This window comes from Anguilla rostrata, chromosome 6 (genome assembly GCF_018555375.3).
Source record: "Anguilla rostrata isolate EN2019 chromosome 6, ASM1855537v3, whole genome shotgun sequence".
NCBI classification, from domain to species: Eukaryota; Metazoa; Chordata; class Actinopteri; order Anguilliformes; family Anguillidae; genus Anguilla; species Anguilla rostrata.
The window spans coordinates 57571734-57594043 of NC_057938.1; the positions used below are offsets into that span (position 1 = coordinate 57571734).

The 22310-nt window shown below is 46.5% G+C and overlaps 1 protein-coding gene and 1 non-coding gene across 2 annotated transcripts; both read left to right on the forward strand.

The window, feature by feature from the left end:
- Positions 1-1221: 1221 nt before the first annotated feature.
- On the forward strand, positions 1222-8065 carry sox7 (SRY-box transcription factor 7). Its single transcript, XM_064340891.1, has 2 exons — positions 1222-3179; positions 5996-8065. The coding sequence occupies exons 1-2, from the start codon at positions 2948-2950 to the stop codon at positions 6859-6861; spliced, it is 1098 nt and encodes a 365-aa protein (XP_064196961.1). The 5' UTR covers positions 1222-2947; the 3' UTR covers positions 6862-8065.
- Positions 8066-17016: 8951 nt separating this feature from the next.
- trnal-cag (transfer RNA leucine (anticodon CAG)) lies at positions 17017-17099 on the forward strand. The gene has a single exon. It is a non-coding gene; the product is annotated as a tRNA-Leu (tRNA).
- The last annotated feature ends 5211 nt before the right edge of the window (positions 17100-22310 follow it).

Here is a 22310-nt window from a genome sequence, read left to right on the forward strand (position 1 = left end):
TGTATATGAATTTATTTTTTCAGAGCATTTACTAAATAAATGTCAATGTTTAGGTGATGAGGATGCTGCCGCCGTGGCACGCGAGTGTGATTAGGAATGTTAGAACGTTCCTGTCGTATCATTGCCAGCAACATCCCAATCAAACATAGACCCATGATTTTTTTTGTTTTGGTAACTTTTTTTTGGTAAGCATGATATTGGTCGGTGTCCCGAAAACAATAATCAACATTAAACCTATTGCTCCGTGTGACGGGGAAAAAAAGATTTTGAAAAGTGTTGACGTGCGTTCTTTAGTTGAGTTAAAAGTTATACAGTCTTAAGATGGTTCCCAGCGCTACTGGGTCCACGACTGAGCGAGAAAAAGGGAGGGGAAAAAACAATCAACGAGATATTCTTGTTTAGTGCTTATGTGGGCGTTGTGAAATCTAACTGGTATTTCACGTGTTACTATCCAAAAGAAATGATGCTTGCATGTACAGAACAACTTGTGTGTGTATGTTGGGATTTGGTTTGATGGCATGAACAAGGCTGATTTATATTGTCTAAATTTAAGTAATTGTTTAATGTTTTTATTTTTAATACGGTTCGCAGTAAATTCACTCAATTTATGTACAATTTAAGATTGTCAAGCTTTGCAACGGACAATGAACGGTTTTGTTCTCGGTCACTTTATATTGTTGCGCTGGTTTAAAACCACGCATTATACTGTCGATGTTAATTCAAGTCTAACAGTGTATATATGAGCCCAGTAGGGACCATATGTACTCTATCAGAGCACTGGATATTTCACTGCGTATATCTGCATGCATTAATGTGGCGGCTTATGAACGTCTTTCTGGGATGAAAACACGAGTAGTCTATTGTGGATATTCATAAGCCTATTGATCGCGAATTATTTGCGGTGTCACCTTCACCAACCATTCCTGGCGTCGGGGTTTCGGAGTGGGATGCAGTGCAATCAGGGGAGCTCAGTCTTCCGTTACCTGGAGGATGCGCGTTGCCCTACTGACCTCCCAGCTCAAAGCGGAGGTTTACATCCCAACCGAATGAGGCCGCGAGTGGAGGCACTCACCTCCTTAGTGTACACGTCCCACGCGTTATCAATAATAATAATAATATTATTATTATTATGCAAAGACACGAATTTAAAAACATACCCCGGACAGAGGAGCTTGGCACAGGGATATGTGTAGCCTATGGCTCTCCAGGCTGAACTCGCAGAGGTGCAACGCTCGCGCGCGTGGGGCAGGAAGTGGAGGGATATATTTCACAAGGCCCTGCAATCTGGGGCATCAGGTGTTGTTTCCTGTTTCGGGGGGCGTAAATCACGCAGACGTGGCTGACACATCGCTGAAGGGAGCGCGCGGCAGGAAAGGAGCGGGCTGCGCGCAGTTCTTAGAGGGCTTTCCTGCCGTTTCTGCATCATGTGCGGTGGCTGTCTGTGGAATGTGCTGTCAACAGGAAGCCTTAGTCTGACTGCTGGAAAAGAGCTCTCTGGCCAAAGCTGGGCACACTGCTAATCTAAGCTCTTGCACTCACTCCCAGTTCAAAAAGTTTCGAAGGACAGATCGCAATCACAGATGAGACGAGACTAAAATCTGGTGTCTGGATGCTTAAAATCCGCCAAGGCCACAGGTGTGCCCGTTTAGAAATAGGATCCATTAAAAGTTGAATGACTGGTTTTTTAGTGGCTCAGGTTTATCTTTATTAGAATGCCAAATTCTATTTTATTTTTTGTTATAGAGTCATCTCTCTGTCCTCAGCCATTATTTAGGCGTATGTACCCGGATTCCAATCACATAAGAACCCAAAAAGAGTTAAATAAGTTTAAGTCAAGGTCGCGAGCAACCGCAATGGTGCAATAAATTGCGCCGCCAACGCGCGAGGCGCATATCATATACCCAATTCGCCGCTACAAGAAGGGACCGGTCTGTGAACTTCTGAAAGCTACGCATAGGGGATATTGACGGTTACAAAATTTCCTTTGCCTTGTAGCAAAAAAAGTACTACAGAGTATTCGCGTCATTTCACGTCATGGATAAACAAATGTGTAAAATAAATTCTGTGCTCTGAGTAGTTTGTATTGTTGGGTAAGGTAACACAATTCTGAATACTTTGCCTTTTCAAAATTTCCACAATTGCAAATATTAAACTTTACACTGTGTTACACTATTTAATTATTAGCCCTATAAACGAATAAACGTGTTCTGCTACATTTAAATGGAGTAAATACGGAATATGCACTCTGTAGGGCCTAAAATAAATGTGTGCGCTGACAAGAACGGGTAATTTGAGAAGTCCTTTATTTTCAGGTAAAGCGGTTGTTCTTGCACTTTTGATGTTGATGCGTAATGGTATTAACACCACCCGAATATTTTATAATTATATAATGTATTATGTGATGTTAATGTTTTTTAAATTGATATTTAAACAATAGGTAATTGATGAAAAAGTGTAATTGATAAAACTGAGAAAATTAAACGCGTAGGCATTAAAATCGACCATTACATGAAAATCACGTTTTATTAAGGAAGAGGTTTTGTATTTAGTTTCTTCTTTCTTTTTTCTTTCTTTGCGTCTCAAGTTGCAATCAAGGAGGAGCTGAAATTCCTTCGGGACTTTAAAACCTGCTCCTGAACTATAAGAGCTGCGAACACACGGAAGGAGTGAATCACAGCTCGTGAGGCGGAGTTCAGCCCAACACTTAATATCTGCACGGCACACAAATCTGAGCATTCAGCACAGGTTAGTCTGTATGTACCAGAGCAAGAACGGGTATAAACAGATTGTTTTTTCCTACAATAATCAGCCTTTCAGCGAGAAACTCACAAAGATAATTTCTGTGGTACATGAAACTAATTACCTGGAAAGAAAAAACAATTAGTCTACCGGAAGAGGGGACGCACGAATCACGGCAGAAGTTTATTTCAGGACCGCAGGCGCGCAGATGGCCACTTTGATTAGTGCGTACTCCCCGTGGCCGGAGAGCTTCGAGTCCTCCGCGGGAGAGGGAGACCTGCCGGACGGACACGCTGCGCACAGACCCGCGGGGGACAAAGGCGCGGAGCCGCGCATTAGAAGACCCATGAACGCCTTCATGGTTTGGGCGAAAGATGAACGCAAGCGGCTTGCGGTGCAGAATCCAGACCTTCATAATGCGGAACTGAGCAAAATGCTAGGTGAGCCGAAAACCACGATTCCCTCAAAAGAATCTTGTATTATTATTATTATTATTATTATTATTATTATTATTATTATTATTATTATTAGCAACACATTGATATTACAATCAGTGTCTTGTAATAACAACAGCAGTTTAAAATATTAATGGTAATAATAATAATAATAATAATATTTTTATTTTTATTATTAACAATGTTATTCTCCTGGATGGTGTTGCGTTTGTAAAATATTACAGCTTGTTGAAACTGTATTTTACATTACATTTTGGTAGCTTTAGTACCGTCGATACGATTGCTTCTCTCTTCTTCCAGCTATTATAATAATAATAATAATAATAATAACAATAATAATATTTTATTAATACTAAATTAAAGTTTTGTATAAATACAGGATACACAGCCGATTGTACTGGCTGTGTGTCCTGACTGCAGATGTAAAGACTCGCGCTAACCGCACTGAGGTTGGCTTTTCAACTGAGAAAGAAGTTTTGTGTAAACTTTTATTCCATACGAGGGGCGCCTTCGAAGGGACAATAAAAACTTGCGAGCCTTGTAAAAAAAAATTTAGAAAAAAATAGTGTACGTGTAGTATTAAATTAAATACTCGTTCAAATTGAGTTAATGAAAACGTTTCAGTGTGTAACCTTCCTTGACTTACTGTGGTCCGTGAAGCACTTATGACTCATCCAGATATTATAACGAATCATGCTTATTTATGATATCATGCGTCGCCGACAGTTGCTGTGAACTAAAGCACCCATTTAAGTGCCCTTTGATATTAAAATATTAACCCCACGAAATAACTTTGTCACAGATATTCAAACGTGATTTCCTCGTTTTAAATACTGTTGCAGTAATTCGCGGTTTTGTTTTGTTTGAAATGCAAGCCATTCATTAATGACAAGTACACATTTGGCTCAAAATGATTTAAAAAAGCGGCGGGATTAATTACGTTGGAAGAAATAGAGTTCCAGCCAATGACAGACCATTACAATTATTTGTTCGTTTTTTAATATATTTTGTTTTCACAGCCACTTGGTCAAGAAGTTTTACTCCGCTGACAGCATTTAGGCGAACACCTCGGCTTGAACATCCAACCAGCTTGTACTGATTTCACTCGGCTTAAACATCCAACCAGTTTGTACTGATTTCATAAATCCAATAGGCCTACCGTCAGAAATTTCAGTCTTATTACGGCATTGAGAAGGTTGTAATTCAACTTGTATTAGGCTGGATGTTGTCATTTCTATAATTCCTAAGTTGGAGAAAACCCACAATTCGTAGCATATTTAAGACGGTAAAATTTAAAATTCATAAATCCAATTGTCAAAACTGATTCTGTGAAAAATTTGAAACCCGCAAGACGGTCAGTGATATCTTATCGAATCATATACAATTTAAGTGACGTGAATAAATAAACGTACATCTAGAAATGAAATTAGATTTTATTATCATATACAATCTGTTTTCTGTCAAAAACAAATGCCATGTAAAGTATCAGTTTTAGGGCGGTGGATGTAAATACATATATTTTCTGAAGGTCTTTGTGTTTTATTAGTAGAAGAGTGAGACGGTTGTGTTGGCTGATCTCTGCACTTGTTTTTGAGTCTCTGGATAGGAGTGTCTGCTCCGTGTCTGTAACGCTACGAAAGGCCTTCAGGTGATGGGATGAGCTGGAAAGTGTTTATTGCTGGTGAAACACGTTTCTGATACCTCCAGCTACCTTAATTTAAACTTAATTTATTCATTTATTTTACAAAAGGCAAACATATTTAATACTTTATTTAAAAAGGACTGCATATTATTTCCCCCCGGTTTTACTAATCCAAACTGTTATGAGTTGAGAAGAGGCGAATTCGGCGGAAGTGTAGCACAGTGGGTAAGGAACTGCGCTTGTAACAAAAAGGTCATAGGTTTGATTCCCGGGTAGGACACTGCCGTTGTACCCTTGAGCAAGGTACTTAACCTGATTTGCTTCAGTATATATCCAGCTGCATAAATGGATACAATGTAAAAAAATAAAAATGCTATGTAAAAGTAGTGTAAGTCGCTCTGGATAAGAGCATCTGCTAAATGTCTGTAATGTAATGTAGAATTTCTTATGTCTGCTCCTTAACGTGTCAAATAAATAATGTTATGCATTCTCTCAATTTTGTGTTAGACCCAGCTGAGAAGAATACTATTCAAACACATGAACGAAATTATAGTTTTTCAGTTTCAATGCAGGTATTACTGAACCAGAGCTAAACAGAGTTACATCCTTATGCAGAGATTTGCCCCCTTTGATGTAGCTTTGGGGTTGTGGGCAGGGGCGTGGGTCAGTGGGAGAAGATGTAGGTTTGGGGTTGTGGGCGGGGCGTGGGTCAGTGGGAGGTGATGTAGGTTTGGGGTTGTGGGTGGGGCGTGGGTCAGTGGGAGATGATGTAGGTTTGGGGTTGTGGGCAGGGCGTGGGTCAGTGGGAGAAGATGTAGGTTTGGGGTTGTGGGCGGGGCGTGGGTCAGTGGGAGGTGATGTAGGTTTGGGGTTGTGGGTGGGGCGTGGGTCAGTGGGAGATGATGTAGGTTTGGGGTTGTGGGCGGGGCGTGGGTCAGTGGGAGGTGATGTAGGGTTGGGGTTAGGGTTGTGGGCGGGGCGTGGGTCAGTGGGAGGTGATGTAGGTTTGCGGTTGTGGTGGTGGGTCAGTGGGAGGTGATGTAGGTTTGGGGTTGTGGGCGGGGCGTGGGTCAGTGGGAGGTGATGTAGGGTTGGGGTTAGGGTTGTGGGCGGGGCGTGGGTCGGTGCGAGGTGCTGATTGGTTGCTGTCTGTGCGCAGGGAAGTCGTGGAAGGCGCTGTCCCCGGGGCAGAAGCGGCCGTATGTGGAGGAGGCGGAGAGGCTGCGGGTGCAGCACATGCAGGACTACCCCAACTACAAGTACCGCCCCCGCAGGAAGAAGCAGCTGAAGCGCGCCTGCAAGCGGGCGGAGCCGGGCTTCCTGCTGGGCAGCCTGGGCCCCGACCAGAACGCCCTGCCCGACTGCCACGCCCGCTGCCACGCCCTGGAGCCCGAGGAGGAGGCGGTCGCCGGCCTTCCCACCATCCGCGCGTTCCGCGACCCCCCAGGGCCCGGCGGCCGGTTCGACTCCTACCCCTACGGCCTCCCCACCCCACCGGAGATGTCCCCGCTGGACGACCCCTCTTCCACCTCCTCTTCCTCCTTCTACTCCTCCTCCTCCTCCCCCTCCTCCTCCTCCTCCTGCCCCAAATCCCACATGAGCGGCCCGGCCCCCTACCACCCTGACTTCTCCCAGAATTCCCTGCACTGCGGTGGCTCCGCCCACATGGTGATGCCCCCACCCTCCTATTACAGCCCCTCCTTCCCCCCAGTGCCCCACAGCCTGCCCCCCCATCTGGGCCAGCTGTCCCCCCCACCTGAACATGGCAACCATGGCAGCCACGGCAACCACGGTCACCTGGAGACGCTGGACCAGCTGACCCAGGCCGAGCTGTTGGCGGAGGTGGACAGGGACGAGTTTGATCAGTACCTGAACTCCAGCGCACACCTGGACCAGGGCGTGGCCGTCACGGGACACATCCAGGTGACGCCCGTCAGCTGCCCCTCCAGCACCTCCGAAACCAGCCTGATCTCTGTGCTGGCCGATGCCACCGCCGCGTACTACAACAACTACGGGATCTCCTAAACACCTCCACCGAGCCCCCAGCCCCCCACCCACACCCCACCCCACCCCCCACCACCGCCGCCGCTTACTACAACAACTACGGGATCTCCTAAACACCTCCACCTCACCCCCAGCCCCCCACCCACACACCCCACCCCACCCCACCCCCCACCGCCGCCGCCGCTTACTACAACAACTACGGGATCTCCTAAACACCTCCACCTCCCCCCAGCCCCCCACCCACACCTCACCCCCCCCCCACCCCATCTCCATCCTTCCTGCTACTGGCTACCCTAGATGCGCCCCACCCCCCATCCCATGCACACGCACACGCATTTATGACGGGGAGCAGCTATAAAAAGCTATATCGCCAATGGAGACCTCTGCCCATAGCAGGGGGACTGACGAAGAAAATGAGAGAGAGAGAGAGAGAGAGAGAGAGGAGGACACTTTGGGTTTTTGGACAGCTCAGGGATGAACAGATAAACACTGAAGTTTTTTTTTTGCTTCTGTCTCTCGTCTCTGGAAAAAACGCACCAGTGGACTTGCTGTGGTTTAATTATGTTTTGTAATTGTTTTGGCATGTACAGATATATACTATTTATATGCTAATGTTGCGTATTATAGCGGTTGTTTCTTATTCGCTGTTTAAATGTGTATGTCCCTTTATTTAGTGAAAGTGGGAGTTTTACCTCAGCGGCTGGCTGCTAGCAGTGCTCATTGACTGCTGCCACCGCCGTGGGTCCTGAAGAAAACCTTCCATCGTTTTCCTTTTCACTCTTAATATGTAACTTACTCACATTAGTATTGATGAGAAAAATAATAATGATAATTATGATAATTACTGTATGCTGATTTAGGTTTGTGAAATTAATTTAAATGCAAATAGAAGGACTCTATATAAATAAAGAGAGCTGGTCGAGCCCCTGGGCACCCATACAGCAGCGGGTAGTGGTGGCATCCGGGCCTGCAGGTGAGGGCAGTGAGAGATGATGTCACTTTGTGTGTGTTATGCAATAAGCTACAACCACCTGCAGTTCTCTGGTAAACTGCATTGTGTGTATGTGCAGTGCGACCGGTGACATGGCAGGTGACCTTGTGTAATTTGAGCAGACAGGAGAAGATGATGTATCATAGGTGAGCTCTTTCTGTCAGACCCAGCCGGGTCAAAATCATCTGTGGAAATAAAGGTATTAAATAAACATATTATTCATAATATAAAATCTATTGTTCTTCAGTTTCCATGTGCATTCTACTGGACCAAAGAGTAGTAAACACATTTATAGAGTACACACACACACACACACACGCACGTACGTACGCACACACATTTACATGCTCACATGCTGACACGCTTACACGCACACACGCACACACGCTCGCACACACACGCACACGCTCACACTACACCGCACATACGAGCTACATCTCACACGCCACAGCTAAGTACACTACATGCTCACACACGCTACCCTACACAGCTACACACACGAACACGCTCACACGATTACACGCACACACGCTCACATGCTCACGCTCACACGATTACACGCACACACGTTCACACGCTTACATGCTCACACGATTACACGCTCACACGCTCGCATGCTCACACGCTTACATGCTCACACGCTCACACGCTTATATGCTCACACGCTCACACTCTCACACGCTCACATGCTCACACGCTTACATGCTCACATGCTCACATGCTCACATACTCACACGCTCACACGCTCGCACGCTCACATGCTTACACGCTCACGCACACATGCTCACACGCATACACGCTCACACGCTTACATGCTCACACGATTACACGCTCACATGCTCACATGCTCACACGCACACATGATCACACGCACACACGCTCACACGCACACACGCTCACACGATTACACGCACACATGCTCACACGCACACACGCTCACACGCTCACACGCTCACACGCTCACACGCACACACGCACACACGCTCACACGCTTACACGCTCACATGCTCACACGCGCACATGCTCACACGCTTACACGCGCACATGCTCACATGCTCACACGCTCACATGCTTGCATGCTCACACGCTTACACGCTCACATGCTCACACGCTCACATGCTCACACGCTCACGCGCACACACGCTCACACGCTCACACGCACACACGCGTGGGCGAATGCGGGAAGCACATGTACAGTCGCTCGTGCCGATAGGTTTTTTCTCGGTGAGCGCTGAGGCTGTGTGGTATCTTGCCAGTGCAGACTTCGGGAATCTTGAGGGATATAAATAAATAAGAGAAGGCTGTTGACTATTTTACACGTTCCACATTTTTCCTTTTTATTCTTCTTTTGATAAAAGGAATTCTAGGGGCTTTGACAAATCCTGGTGTCTGGCTGTTCTTCCTGCGTTTTTGGGAATGGTTGAGTCGCGTTAGTGGCGCAGAGGATGTGCCAGAGGAGAGGTGTTTCCTGCCTGATAAGCGAACGTCTCGGTCAGGATGTTTGGGTCCCGGCTGTCCCGTATTAAAAGGCCGTCGGGAGGGAAGAGGACGCACTCTGTGCTCAGCGAGAGGAAACACCGTGTGCTGATTAGCATCTTACGCCCTTATGACTTTACACGCCTTATTCAGCCCACTAAACATATGCGTGAACACACACTTACTCACTCACACACGCACACACACACACTAACTCACTCAGACACATACACACTCACACATACTCACACACACTCACACACACACACTAACTCACTCAGACACATACACACTCACACACACTCACACACACACACTTACTCACTCACACACGCACACACACACACTAACTCACTCAACACATACACCACACAACTCACTCACACCACACACACACACTAACTCACTCAGACACACACTCACACCACCACACACTCACTCCACAACACACACACACAACATAACTCACTCAGACACATACACACTCACACACACTCCACACACACACACCACACACTAACTCACTCAGACACATCACACACTCACACACACACACACATCACTCACACACCACACACACATCACTCACACTCACACACACACACACACACACTACTACCTATCAGACCACACACATACACCACGACACACCACACTACTCGACTACACCACACACAATCACTCACCATCACACACACACACACACACACACACACTCACATGCTCACATACACATACTCACACACACACACATAGACCACAGACATACATACAAGGGAGAAAGCCCCTACAGTTTCTTGCATGTAGAAGGACAGAAATAAGCCCTATCAACAATGCACTAGTTGTAATATTGCTATTACTACTGCTATAAACAACCATGGGATATTATGATTATGATTATTATGATGATGATGATGATTATTATTATTATTACTATTATTATTAAGAAGAAGAAGAGGTATTTATGTTGCCATTTCTGCCATAAAATGCTTTTCTGGATCTTTTAAAGTGAAATTTTTTTTTCTTGTGAAAATTTTTTGAATAATGATAATAATTTGCTGTTGCCTGCGGGTTAACTGCCAAGTCAGAGGAAGACAACCCTAACTGTAACACTGACCTTTCACCTCTGACCCTTCGTTAATAACAGTACCTGCAGTAGGTCAGTGTGGAGACTAACCTGGGCCCCACTCTGCGGGATACTGCACCCCTGGGACCAGCCAGGTACCCCTCTCTCTCTAACCCTAACCCAGGTACCCCGTCTCTCTCTAACCCTAACCCTAACCCAGGTACCCAGTCTCTCTCTAACTCTAACCCTAACCCAGGTACCCCGTCTCTCTCTAACCCTAACCCTAACCCAGGTACCCAGTCTCTCTCTAACTCTAACCCTAACCCCATCTCTCTCTAACTCTAACCCTAACCCCATCTCTCTCTAACTCTAACCCTAACCCCGTCTCTCTCTAACTCTAACCCTAACCCCATCTCTCTCTAACTCTAACCCTAACACCAATCCCACAGACGTACAGATCATAAATCACACAGACAGACAGGCAGACAAATATCAGGTCTGCAGACTCGGTTGTATATATTATTTATTTCTATATGTAAATGTCGGGGGAACAGGGCAAAATGTGTACTCCTGGTACAGCACGTGCCGGGGGGGGGGGGGGGGGGGGGGGGCTGTTCCACCCAGACCTTACTCCTGACAATATGTGTACCAGTCTCCTCCAAAGTTACTGCCACCCTCGATAATCATTATTAAATAACACTGGCACATGAGCTATACTGTTATTTTACGCGTGTGGAACATATCTGACCTTACCAATGATTCAGAGGAATCAAGCACAGTTTCCTCTGCTTTCATTGCTTTTCCCATAATGTCTGAAGAAACTGGATAACACACTGGGGATCTATGGCAATTTCTCCTTACACAATCTTTGCAGATCTCTGATAACTTTTCATGTGCACTTATAGTCTGACCTCTCTGCCATCTGCAATTTATTTTCATAAATAATTGATTAACAAAAAAACCTAACCTTGGAAAGAGTAAAGTGTTATGTGTATGAGACGGGATGTGTCTGGGACACCCAGTGGGGTCTGGCAGCTGTGCTGGCCCTGTCTGAGGCACAGTCCACATTAAGGCCAGGTGTGTTAATCAGAGCAGGTACTGAAATAGCCAGGAAGAGCTGGTCTGAGGCCCTCTCCGTCTGCTTTAAACACGGTCCGCCGTCTCGTTGTCTGTTTGTCAGGTAGTCTCCTTCCTGTTTCCTGTTTCCTGCCACAGAAATGCTCAGACATCTAGCTAAAGCCCATGGCCTTGCTGCTGTGACTCAGCTCTGCTAAAACAATAGGCCTCAGTGCTGTGACTCAGCTCTGCTAAAACACTAGGCCTCAGTGCTGTGACTCAGCTCTGCTAAAACACTAGGCCTCAGTGCTGTGACTCAGCTCTGCTAAAACACTAGGCCTCAGCTGACTCGTGTGCTAAAACACTAGGCCTCATGCTGTGCTCCTGCTAAAACACTAGGCCTCAGTGCTGTGACTCTGCTCTGCTAAAACACTAGGCCTCAGTGCTGTGACTCTGCTCTGCTAAAACACTAGGCCTCAGTGCTGTGACTCTGCTCTGCTAAAACACTAGGCCTCAGTGCTGTGACTCCAGGTCTGGGATCTAAGCTTGACTGCAGCATTTTTAGGAAAGTCAAATAAGAGTGAATTAATAAACAGTATTCCCATTTTTCTCCATGTTGCTGTTGTCCTTGGTAATGTAAAAGCATGTATTAATAAACTCAGACCTGCTGTGAACAGCCACACAGAAACACACCCCAGCATTCAGACGCTCTTACAGGACGAGGCTCCGATTTTTACACATTCCTCATTATTACAGTGCCAGGTACTGCATTCGCTGCGAAGACAAAGGGCCGGAAAAATCTCTACGAAGCATATAATCATAATTTGGTACCTTAATGAAAAAGAAAAATAGGGAGAGAAGCTCTTTCCAGAAAAGCAGAGGGGGGTGGGGATGAGGGAGGAGTTAATTTGTTGCAGAATAATAATAGGTTTTATGATTTGTACCTGGCAGAGGATGCTGGCTGCTTGTGTAAGGAAGCAGCTATGTGGAGCAGAGGATTATGGGACGAAGCTGCTATTGTGCTGTGTGGCGCGGGCTGCGGGGGGGTGGGGGGGGGGGGCGTACGGGGCTACAGCAGGGCGCGGGAAGAATAGAGCAGACTGTGCGAGGGAAGCCTGCCATGCACTGAGGTGCCACAGCAGGGCTGGAGACGCCCCCAAACCGGCGCTGCCCACCTCCACCTGGGAGAGAATGCTGCAGCCGGTCAGCCGCACACCTGTTTCCCAGAGATAGAGCCGCACAGCGGGCCTGAGTCTGGCCCACAGCGCCGCGCTGCTCTCTGTGGACCGAGCCGAACAAACCCACCGAACGAGCCCCCCAAAATAACCCCCAAAATAACACACTGAACAAACCCTCACAAACCAACCCTCACAAACCTACCCTCACAGACAGACCCTCACAGACAAACCCTCATAAACAAACCCTCACAGATAAACCCTCATAAAAGACCCTCACAGACAGACCCTCATAAACAAACCCTCACAGATAAACCCTCACAGACAGACCCTCATAAACAAACCCTCACAGATAAACCCTCATACACAAACCCTCACAGACAGACCCTCATTAAAAGACCCTCACAGACAGACCCTCATAAAAGGCCCTCACAGACAGACCCTCATAAAAGACCCTCACAGATAGACCCTCACATGCAAACCCTCACAGACAGACCCTCACAGGCAGACCCTCACAGACAGACCCTCACAGACAAACCCTCACAGGCAAAGCCTCACAGACAGACCCTCACAGGCCTCACAGAGCGCATTAGCACCCTTTTCCTTCTGCTGCTGTCTGTCCTGCAGATACACCGACTGCAACGTTTTACAAGCAATTACACTGCAGCATGTGGGTCCTAATCTACCTGAGAATCTCACACGCACATGCTCACACATACATGCTCTCACACACACACACACACACACATGCTCACATACACACACACACACACACATGCTCACATACACACACACACACACATGCTCACATACACATACAAACATGCTCACATACACATACACACACACACACATGCTCACATACACACACACACACACATGCTCTCACACACACACACACACACACATGCTCACGTACACATATACACACACACATGCTCACATACACATACACACACACACACACACACACACACACACACACATGCTCACATACACACACACACACACACATGCTCACATACACACACACACACACATGCTCACATACACATACACACATGCTCACATACACATACACACACACACACATGCTCACATACACACACACACACACACACATGCTCACGTACACACACACACACACACACACACATGCTCACATACACACACACACACACACACACACACACACACATGCTCATGCTCACGGTCATACACACACACACACACACACATACATACACACACACACACATGCTCACATACACACATGCTCACATACACACACACACACACATGCTCACATACACATACACACATGCTCACATACACATACACACACACACACATGCTCACATACACACATGCTCACATACACATATACACACACACATGCTCACATACACACACACACACACACGCTCACATACACACACACACACACACACACACACACACACACACACACACACATACATGCTTACACACACACACACACACACATGCTCACATACACACACACACACGCACACACATACATGCTTACACACACACGCAAACACATACATGCTAACATGCCCACATGCACACACGCACACACACACATGCACACAGACTCACACGCATATTCACAAATGCCTGCATGCATATACATACATATCCAAGCATGTATTATTACACATAATGATTAAAGGTGGGGGGTCTAAGGAATCTCTGACCTCACTTCCTCCCAGCCCTGCATCTCAACAGCAGGCAGAGGGAAATGAGTCAGAAATTTCCCCGCATTCTCGGCTATGCGGAAATAGTATATGAGCTAAAACCTGCTGCTGACACACTGGGACATTCACAGACACCGTCTACGCTGAGATCCATCACCTTTAACGGGACATTCACAGACACCGTCTACGCTGAGATCCATCACCTTTAACGGGACATTCACAGACACCGTCTACGCTGAGATCCATCACCTTTAACGTGACATTCACAGACACCGTCTACGCTGAGATCCATCACCTTTAACGTGACATTCACAGACACCGTCTACGCTGAGATCCATCACCTTTAACGTGACATTCACAGACACTGTCTACGCTGAGATCCATCACCTTTAACGTGACATTCACAGACACCGTCTACGCTGAGATCCATCACCTTTAACGGGACATTCACAGACACCGTCTACGCTGAGATCCATCACCTTTAACGGGACATTCACAGACACTGTCTACGCTGAGATCCATCACCTTTAACGTGACATTCACAGACACTGTCTACGCTGAGATCCATCACCTTTAACGTGACATTCACAGACACCGTCTACGCTGAGATCCATCACCTTTAACGTGACATTCACAGACACCGTCTACGCTGAGATCCATCACCTTTAACGTGACATTCACAGACACCGTCTACGCTGAGATCCATCACCTTTAACGGGACATTCACAGACACTGTCTACAGTGAGATCCATGACCTTTAACGTGACATTCACAGACACCGTCTACGCTGAGATCCATCACCTTTAACGGGACATTCACAGACACTGTCTACAGTGAGATCCAGCAGCAGTGCGTTTGGTGTGCAGCTCCCTCAAAGGGAGAAAAGTGCTGTTTAATGCCTAAATTAACAAAAGAGCTTTGCTCATATTAACTCTCTGAGCATCAGTATGTGCTGAATAGGCGAGGCGGTGAGGGGGGGCGGGGGGGGGGGTGCTTTAAAAGGGCAATGGGCTCTTGGGGAAACCCACGTCCCTTTGACCTTTATATCTGAGTAATTATCATTTTGTGGAAACTTTTACACACAGACCCATTAGTTTAGTGACCAGAGGTATGTAGACACCTCAAAATCAGGACATGTAAATTCTGTAGCGATTATGCCTGTCCCATGTAGGGAATACTCTAGTGATCACACCTGTCCCATGTAGGGAATACTCTAGTGATCGCACCTGTCCCATGTAGTGAATACTCCAGTGATCACACCTGTCCCATGTAGTGAATACTCTAGTGATCGTACCTGTCCCATGTAGGGAATACTCCAGTGAGCACAGTGGTCAGGCTGGGGGACGTCGCTCAGAAGATGTGGCAGTGTGTCCAGGTGTCCCAGAGGGTCTGTGTATTTCTAAAAGTAGTAGACGCAACAGAACTCGCCATCTAAACTTAGGACTGATATTTCACTCTCTGCAGTGAAAAGTGGACTAAAAGACAAATTCTCCAGATTTGATTTCAGCAGTCCATCCGCTGTTGCTCCAATGTAATACATTACACTTCATATTAAGGAAATATTAAGAGAATGAAATCTGCAAAAACAGCAGGACAAATGTTCCAGAAGAGTTAAGATTCTGATCAGAGGCCTGCAGTGACCTCACTGTGCTCTGATAGTCCCTCACACGAGGGGAAAGGAAGAGAGCGCAGTTTATAACACAGAAAAGGGGGCTCCCAAAGCCCCCAAAAAACACCCCCTGCAAACTGCAGGTAAACACCAGCGCCGGGCTGTTTACCACGCTAGCGTAAGGAACCATGTCTTAATCATGAAGCCGTTAAAAACAGATTAAATTCAATTCACCTTTATTTATATCTTGGAAGATCATTGAGGGTGACCTTCTTTTATAATGATGTCGAGCTAACAGAAAAAAAAAACATATTAATACTTTTTAAGTCTTTTTAAAATATGTCTTTAGTACATTATAAATACTAGCTGAATATTTATGGAAATCATAAGATTACCCATGTTTTACCAACCAAATTCTGGCTTTTTCTGAAGGTTTGTGAAATTGTTATAAAATTTTATGGGAAAGTCTAATTTATTAAATATGCTTGTAATGACAAATGTCAAAAAACTTTTAAATGGTGAAATATTTTGGACTCCGTTTTGGAAACCTTCGGTATAGATTGCGTGCGACAGGATTACAGATAGAAAGATTCAAGGACCCCATACTGGAACACCGTAAAAAAATAAAAATAAAAAAGAATATAGTGACAAAATATATCCTAAACGGTGAAAAATATAAACCATGTGCAAAGCATTAGGCGTAGGTTATCTAGTTTGATTGTATAAAGCCAAATACTTAGGGAGAACAAAATTGGCCGGGATAAAATATGAGCACGCGCCTGCAAATCGCCTGAAAGTATCTAACATTCCGCCGAATGAATCTACTCATTCATCCATTGTGAACTGGTTTTAATTATCATTATCGTATACCCGGCTTTGCTAAGCAGATGTCTAATAATATCCTACCGATGTCAACCTATGCACCTAAAACGTGCTACGTTAAGCAATAAAAGCATCCGTTCCGGTGTGTTAATTTGAAGCCTGGATGTACGTTTAAGAATTTAGTACTATATTGAAAATACGTTTACTTTCATTATGTTGAAACCCGTAAAAAGCCTTCACTGCTCCACGTCGCCAGCTTCGTCAGGATGGCCGAGCGGTCTAAGGCGCTGCGTTCAGGTCGCAGTCTCCTCTGGAGGCGTGGGTTCGAATCCCACTTCTGACATGAGCATTCATTTTTCGTCGTGGATCCAAATGAGATAATCGGAAATACTATGAAATAGCACCACGTGAAATTTAAATATGCTCAACTGTGAACTAGTTGCCATAATCCTGCAGCTACAAACCCCCTGCCAATCCCATCATTCTGAAACAGCAGTTCCCTACAGTCTATTTGGTTGCGTACAGCTCAAATATTGAGCTGGTTATACACAATGTTTTGTCCTGCCTTCTGCACTTTCACAGTTTAATTATCATCCTGCCAATTACTTTCCCTGTGTGTAATGGCTTTATAGCTCTCTGGGGGCACTTTGTTCATGTGTTATTTGGTACCAGGGTTTAGTGCCTCTGCTGGTACTATATGGAACTGCAACCCTATGGTGGTGCACCTGATTCACCTCCTTATTCCGGATGACAGAAGCATCTGTAGAGTCTGAGAGAGACTATATAATGCTTATTTCATTTATGTGTATTCCAGCAGGGTTTCTTAGCCCATATGTGGAAGTACTTGTGCTGGTGCACCTGCCCAAGCCTTAATCTTTCTCTGGTAAACATGAGGAGTGACACAAGCTGTTTATATTACATTACATTACATTACATTCATTTAGCAGACGCTTTTATCCAAAGCGACGTACAAAAAGTGCATTTTCATGATCGTAGACAACTGCTGAACACGGGTTCAGTAAGGTACAATTACTTATTTTGTAAAGCTATTTCTAGCCGAGAACAAAGAACACTATCCTGGTCTAACATCTGCAAACAGAGAAGAATAGCTATGAGATAGCACAATAAATTTAAATGTAACGTGACAGGATGGGCATAATGATACAAGATCACACTGAAAAGGTTTTTTTTTTTTTTTTTTTTTTTTTTTTTTGATTTCAATTTAATTATCATCACATACTTCGTGGTGTGGTTTATATCTAGGCATTGTTCATGAAGGTACGGTCTTCAGGCCCGCGGTAAGATGGAAGTGAGGACTATGGAGGTGGACGGAGTTCGTTCCACCTATCGGGAGAGCTAGGTGGAGAAGCTCTGTGATTCTTTGGGTGATGAGGAGGGTTGCAAGACCCCTGCTGCGCAGACGAGTGTCGAGCAGGCACATAGAATTGAGGAATTTATCCTCAATTGAGGATAAGAATTGAGGAATCACATAGAATTTATATCTCACAGATACTTTACATAGACTTCCCCATGTAACCTACTGAAAATGCTGACACATACATTAATGCATTAGCCCTGTCTCACATGCTAGGAAGTATTGAGACCTGAATGTTGAGAGTATGGTTTAAATGTTTCCTGCATTATGGGGGTGACTCAGTAAACAGAAGCATGTGCAGTGAGCTGAGCCTGCTGCTGGTCTCTCGTGAGGTCATAGCAGTTCATATCAGTCAGGGAGCAGGGATTTCTGGCTTTGTGGGGATTATGGAAAGCCAGTAACCTGTTATATCTATAATTCCCCCCACTCCCCCACCCCCCAACTGACCGCAGCTCCTTCATGGTCATGAGGTCCAACTTCACCATCTTCTCCGCTTCTTCCTCCCTGTCTTCCTCTTCCTCCCCATCTCCCTGTTCATCCAGCTCTATATTCCTCAGGCCATGCTTCAGTGATTATTGAGCCAGGTTTAGCACTTTCTCCTGCAGTGCAGCACCACGCACAGCACGTAGCTTTGGCACTCAGTTCAGTTACAGGTATGGACCTGGATTCAAACTCTGACTCACAGTTAAATGCAGGCATTTGGTTTTGACACATAATTGCGAGACAATCGCTATTAAAGGTACTGCTTATGATACTAATAATATTGATGGAATTACAACACACTTCACCTCAGCCTCAAAGTGCTTCACAGTGAAGTGACAGCTCACCTCAGCCTCAAAGTGCTTCACAGTGAAGTGACAGCTCACCTCAGCCTCAAAGTGCTTCACAGTGAAGTGACAGCTCACCTCAGCCTCAAAGTGCTTCACAGTGAAGTGAAAACTCACCTCAGCCCTCCTCCACAGGCTTCCCACGGCAGCATGACATGTCACCTTCTCTAATCCAGTGTCCAGCTTTGTCACTGGGCTGTAATCCTGGGGGGTCACATGGCTGAGGTCACATGGCAGAGAGCCCAGGAGTGGAAGCTCCAATATGAATGTCAACATGAACATTCAAGCTGTGTGCCAGCATTAAGAAAAACAATGTTCTTAAGACCTAGTTTCCTGAGTGGGAGGGTGGGGGTGTGGGGGTCAGGCAGGTTGAGCTGAGGGGGGCTGGGGGTGGGGGTGTGGACGGGGTGTGAGGGTCAGGCAGGTTGGGCTGAGGGGGGCTGGGGGTGGAGTGGTATAGGGGGGTGTGGGGGTCAGGCAGGTTGGGCTGAGGGGGGCTGGGGGCGGGGGTGTGGAGGGGGTGTGAGGGTCAGGCAGGTTGGGCTGAGGGGGATGGGGGTGGGGTCTGGGGGTGGGGTGGTATAGGGGGTGTGGGGGTCAGGCAGGTTGGGCTGAGGGGGATGGGGGTGGGGTGGTATAGGGGGGTGTTGGGATCAGGCAGGTTGGGCTGAGGGGGATGGGGGTTGGGATCTGGGGGTGGGCTGGTATAGGGGGGTGTAGGGGTCAGGCAGGTTGGGCTGAGGGGGGCTGGGGGTGGGGTCATATAGGGGGGTGTGGGGGTCAGGCAGGTTGGGCTGGGCTGATGTGCACACATCTGTTTTATTTAGAAGTCTGTTTTGACCGCTAAAGCCAGAGATGTGGCTTTGGAGATGGCACTGTGGTCCTTTGATCTGTCAGAAACCAAATGTCACATCTATTCTTCCTGTCATTGCCATCTTTTTCTCCTCCTTTCTCTATCTACCTTTCCTTCCTCACTTATTTACTTCCTCTGTTTTGCTTGCACTCCTGCAAGATTTCCTACAAGTGCACTGTGCTGTATATAGGTACATACATGCTGTGCTGTATATGGGTACATAGCTCTATACAGAAGGTTCTATGTTTGTCTCTCTTTTATGCAATACTCAGCTGGGGAGGTGTGTGTATTGGGGAGGTGTGTGCACTGGGCTGGGCTGAGGAGGTGTGTGCACTGGGCAGGTGTGTGCTCTGGGGAGGTGTGTGCACTGGGCAGGTGTGTGCTCTGGGGAGGTGTGTGTATTGGGGAGGTGTGTGCACTGGGCTGGGCTGGGGAGGTAAATGGACTGCATTTATATAGCGCTTTTATCCAATGTGCTTTACAATTGATTGGCATTCACCAGAGCAATTAGGGGTTAGGTGTCTTGCTCAGGGACACTTCGACATGCCCAGGGCAGGGGATCGAACCGGCAACCCTACGACTGCCAGACAACCGCTCTTACCACCTGAGCTATGTCGCCCCATAAGGTGTGTGTATTGGGGAGGTGTGAGCTGTAAGCTGAAGGATCCCTGACTGATCTGCTGTGATTAGGAAGGCTTTGGCTGCTATCCTTAGCATCTAAAGGCCCTGATTAGCCTGGGCTGCTGGAGGAGGGAGCAGGCTCGTGTATTACTCTCCCTGTGGGCTGCCTCTGGAGTGCAGTCTGCCACTCACCTCCGCCCCACGCTGGTCGGTCCTTATTAAACTACCCCTCAATCCACTCCTGATGGGCACCATCTGACCGGATAATGTTTCTCAACAACGTGAGTAAAAATGTATGTTTTAATATCGTTATGGCTGCATTTGTATATTGATACTGATTCCTGTTTAGCTGTAGAAGTAACTGAAGATTGTTTTTAAAAAATGTAAATAAAATGAGAGTGGAGTCCACTCTCCTTTCATTTTTAAATTTTATTTGGACAGAGGGAGAGCAGAGAGGGCTGCAGATAGAGATGGGTTCACAGCAGAGAGGGCTGCAGATAGAGATGGGTTCACAGCAGAGAGGGGCTGCAGATAGAGATGGGTTCAGAGCAGAGAGGGCTGCAGATAGAGATGGGTTCAGAGCAGAGAGGGCTGCAGATAGAGATGGGTTCAGAGCAGAGAGGGCTGCAGATAGATATGGGTTCAGAGCAGAGAGGGCTGCAGATAGAGATGGGTTCAGAGCAGAGAGGGCTGCAGATAGAGATGGGTTCAGAGCAGAGAGGGCTGCAGATAGAGATGGGTTCACAGCAGAGAGGGCTGCAGATAGAGATGGGTTCAGAGCAGAGAGGGCTGCAGATAGAGATGGGTTCAGAGCAGAGAGGGCTGCAGATAGAGATGGGTTCACAGCAGAGAGGGCTGCAGATAGAGATGGGTTCATCTCTTTTGCAATGGGGCACCTAGCACCTGGGCAACATGTTTCTGGAGGGGGGGCTGGCGGGTGTAGGCGCAAGGAGTTGCGTGTTATGCATTCAAATGACAAAGCTCTTCTCGTCACATTAATACCACTTATTAAATCAGCCGGCAGTACTCTAGAGAAACTAGCTGTTTCAAACCCGTAGGCTGCCCACCCAATCAGAAGTTACAAATGGTACTGGTATTTTCTTTGCTATTTTTCAATTGGCTGAACAAAAAAACACCAAAAAACAAAACAAATATATGTATGATTGGGTGGGCAAGACGCACGTTTGCGTGGGCTGAGCCCACCACTGCCTATAGCCACCGCCAGCCGTGCTGCAGGAGGCTGTAAATAATTCATCCTTAGAAACCAATCACTTTCTGTTTCACATGACAGTCACCTTTAGTCAAATTTGAGACTGATTTTGATCATCGCCCAAAGGGTTAGGTCCCACCACTTTGTTTACCAAAGCAGGGAAGTAGAGGTGAGCTTGAGTCTCTCTGAGTGTAAATGCATTTTTGGGGTGTGATAGACAAATTTTTGGGTGTGATAGACACATTTTTGGGGTGTGATAGATCTGTTTTTGGAGTGTGATAGACACATTTTTGAGGTGTGGTAGACATACTTTCAGGGTGTGATAGATGTGTTTTTGGAGTGTGATACATAAGCGGAACCAATAGAAGTTGCTGCTGGAGGTGAAGATCCCGTTCAGGTACCCATCTGATAGGAAGTGACCCGTGCGTGCATGCGGCTGAGATAAGAGCTTTATTTAAAGCCCTGAACACCTGACCCTTGATACCTGCTGTCTTTACGTCCCTCCTGCTCTTCTTCTGTGGTGTCCGTGTGCACACATGCTGCAGGACAGCTGATACTCTCCCAGATCAGATGTGCCTGTCAATCACACTTCTGGACATGTGACAATGTGATGGCAGCCATACACCAGCACCCTTTCCAATGCCCTGGGGAATTTCCCATGAGCCTTT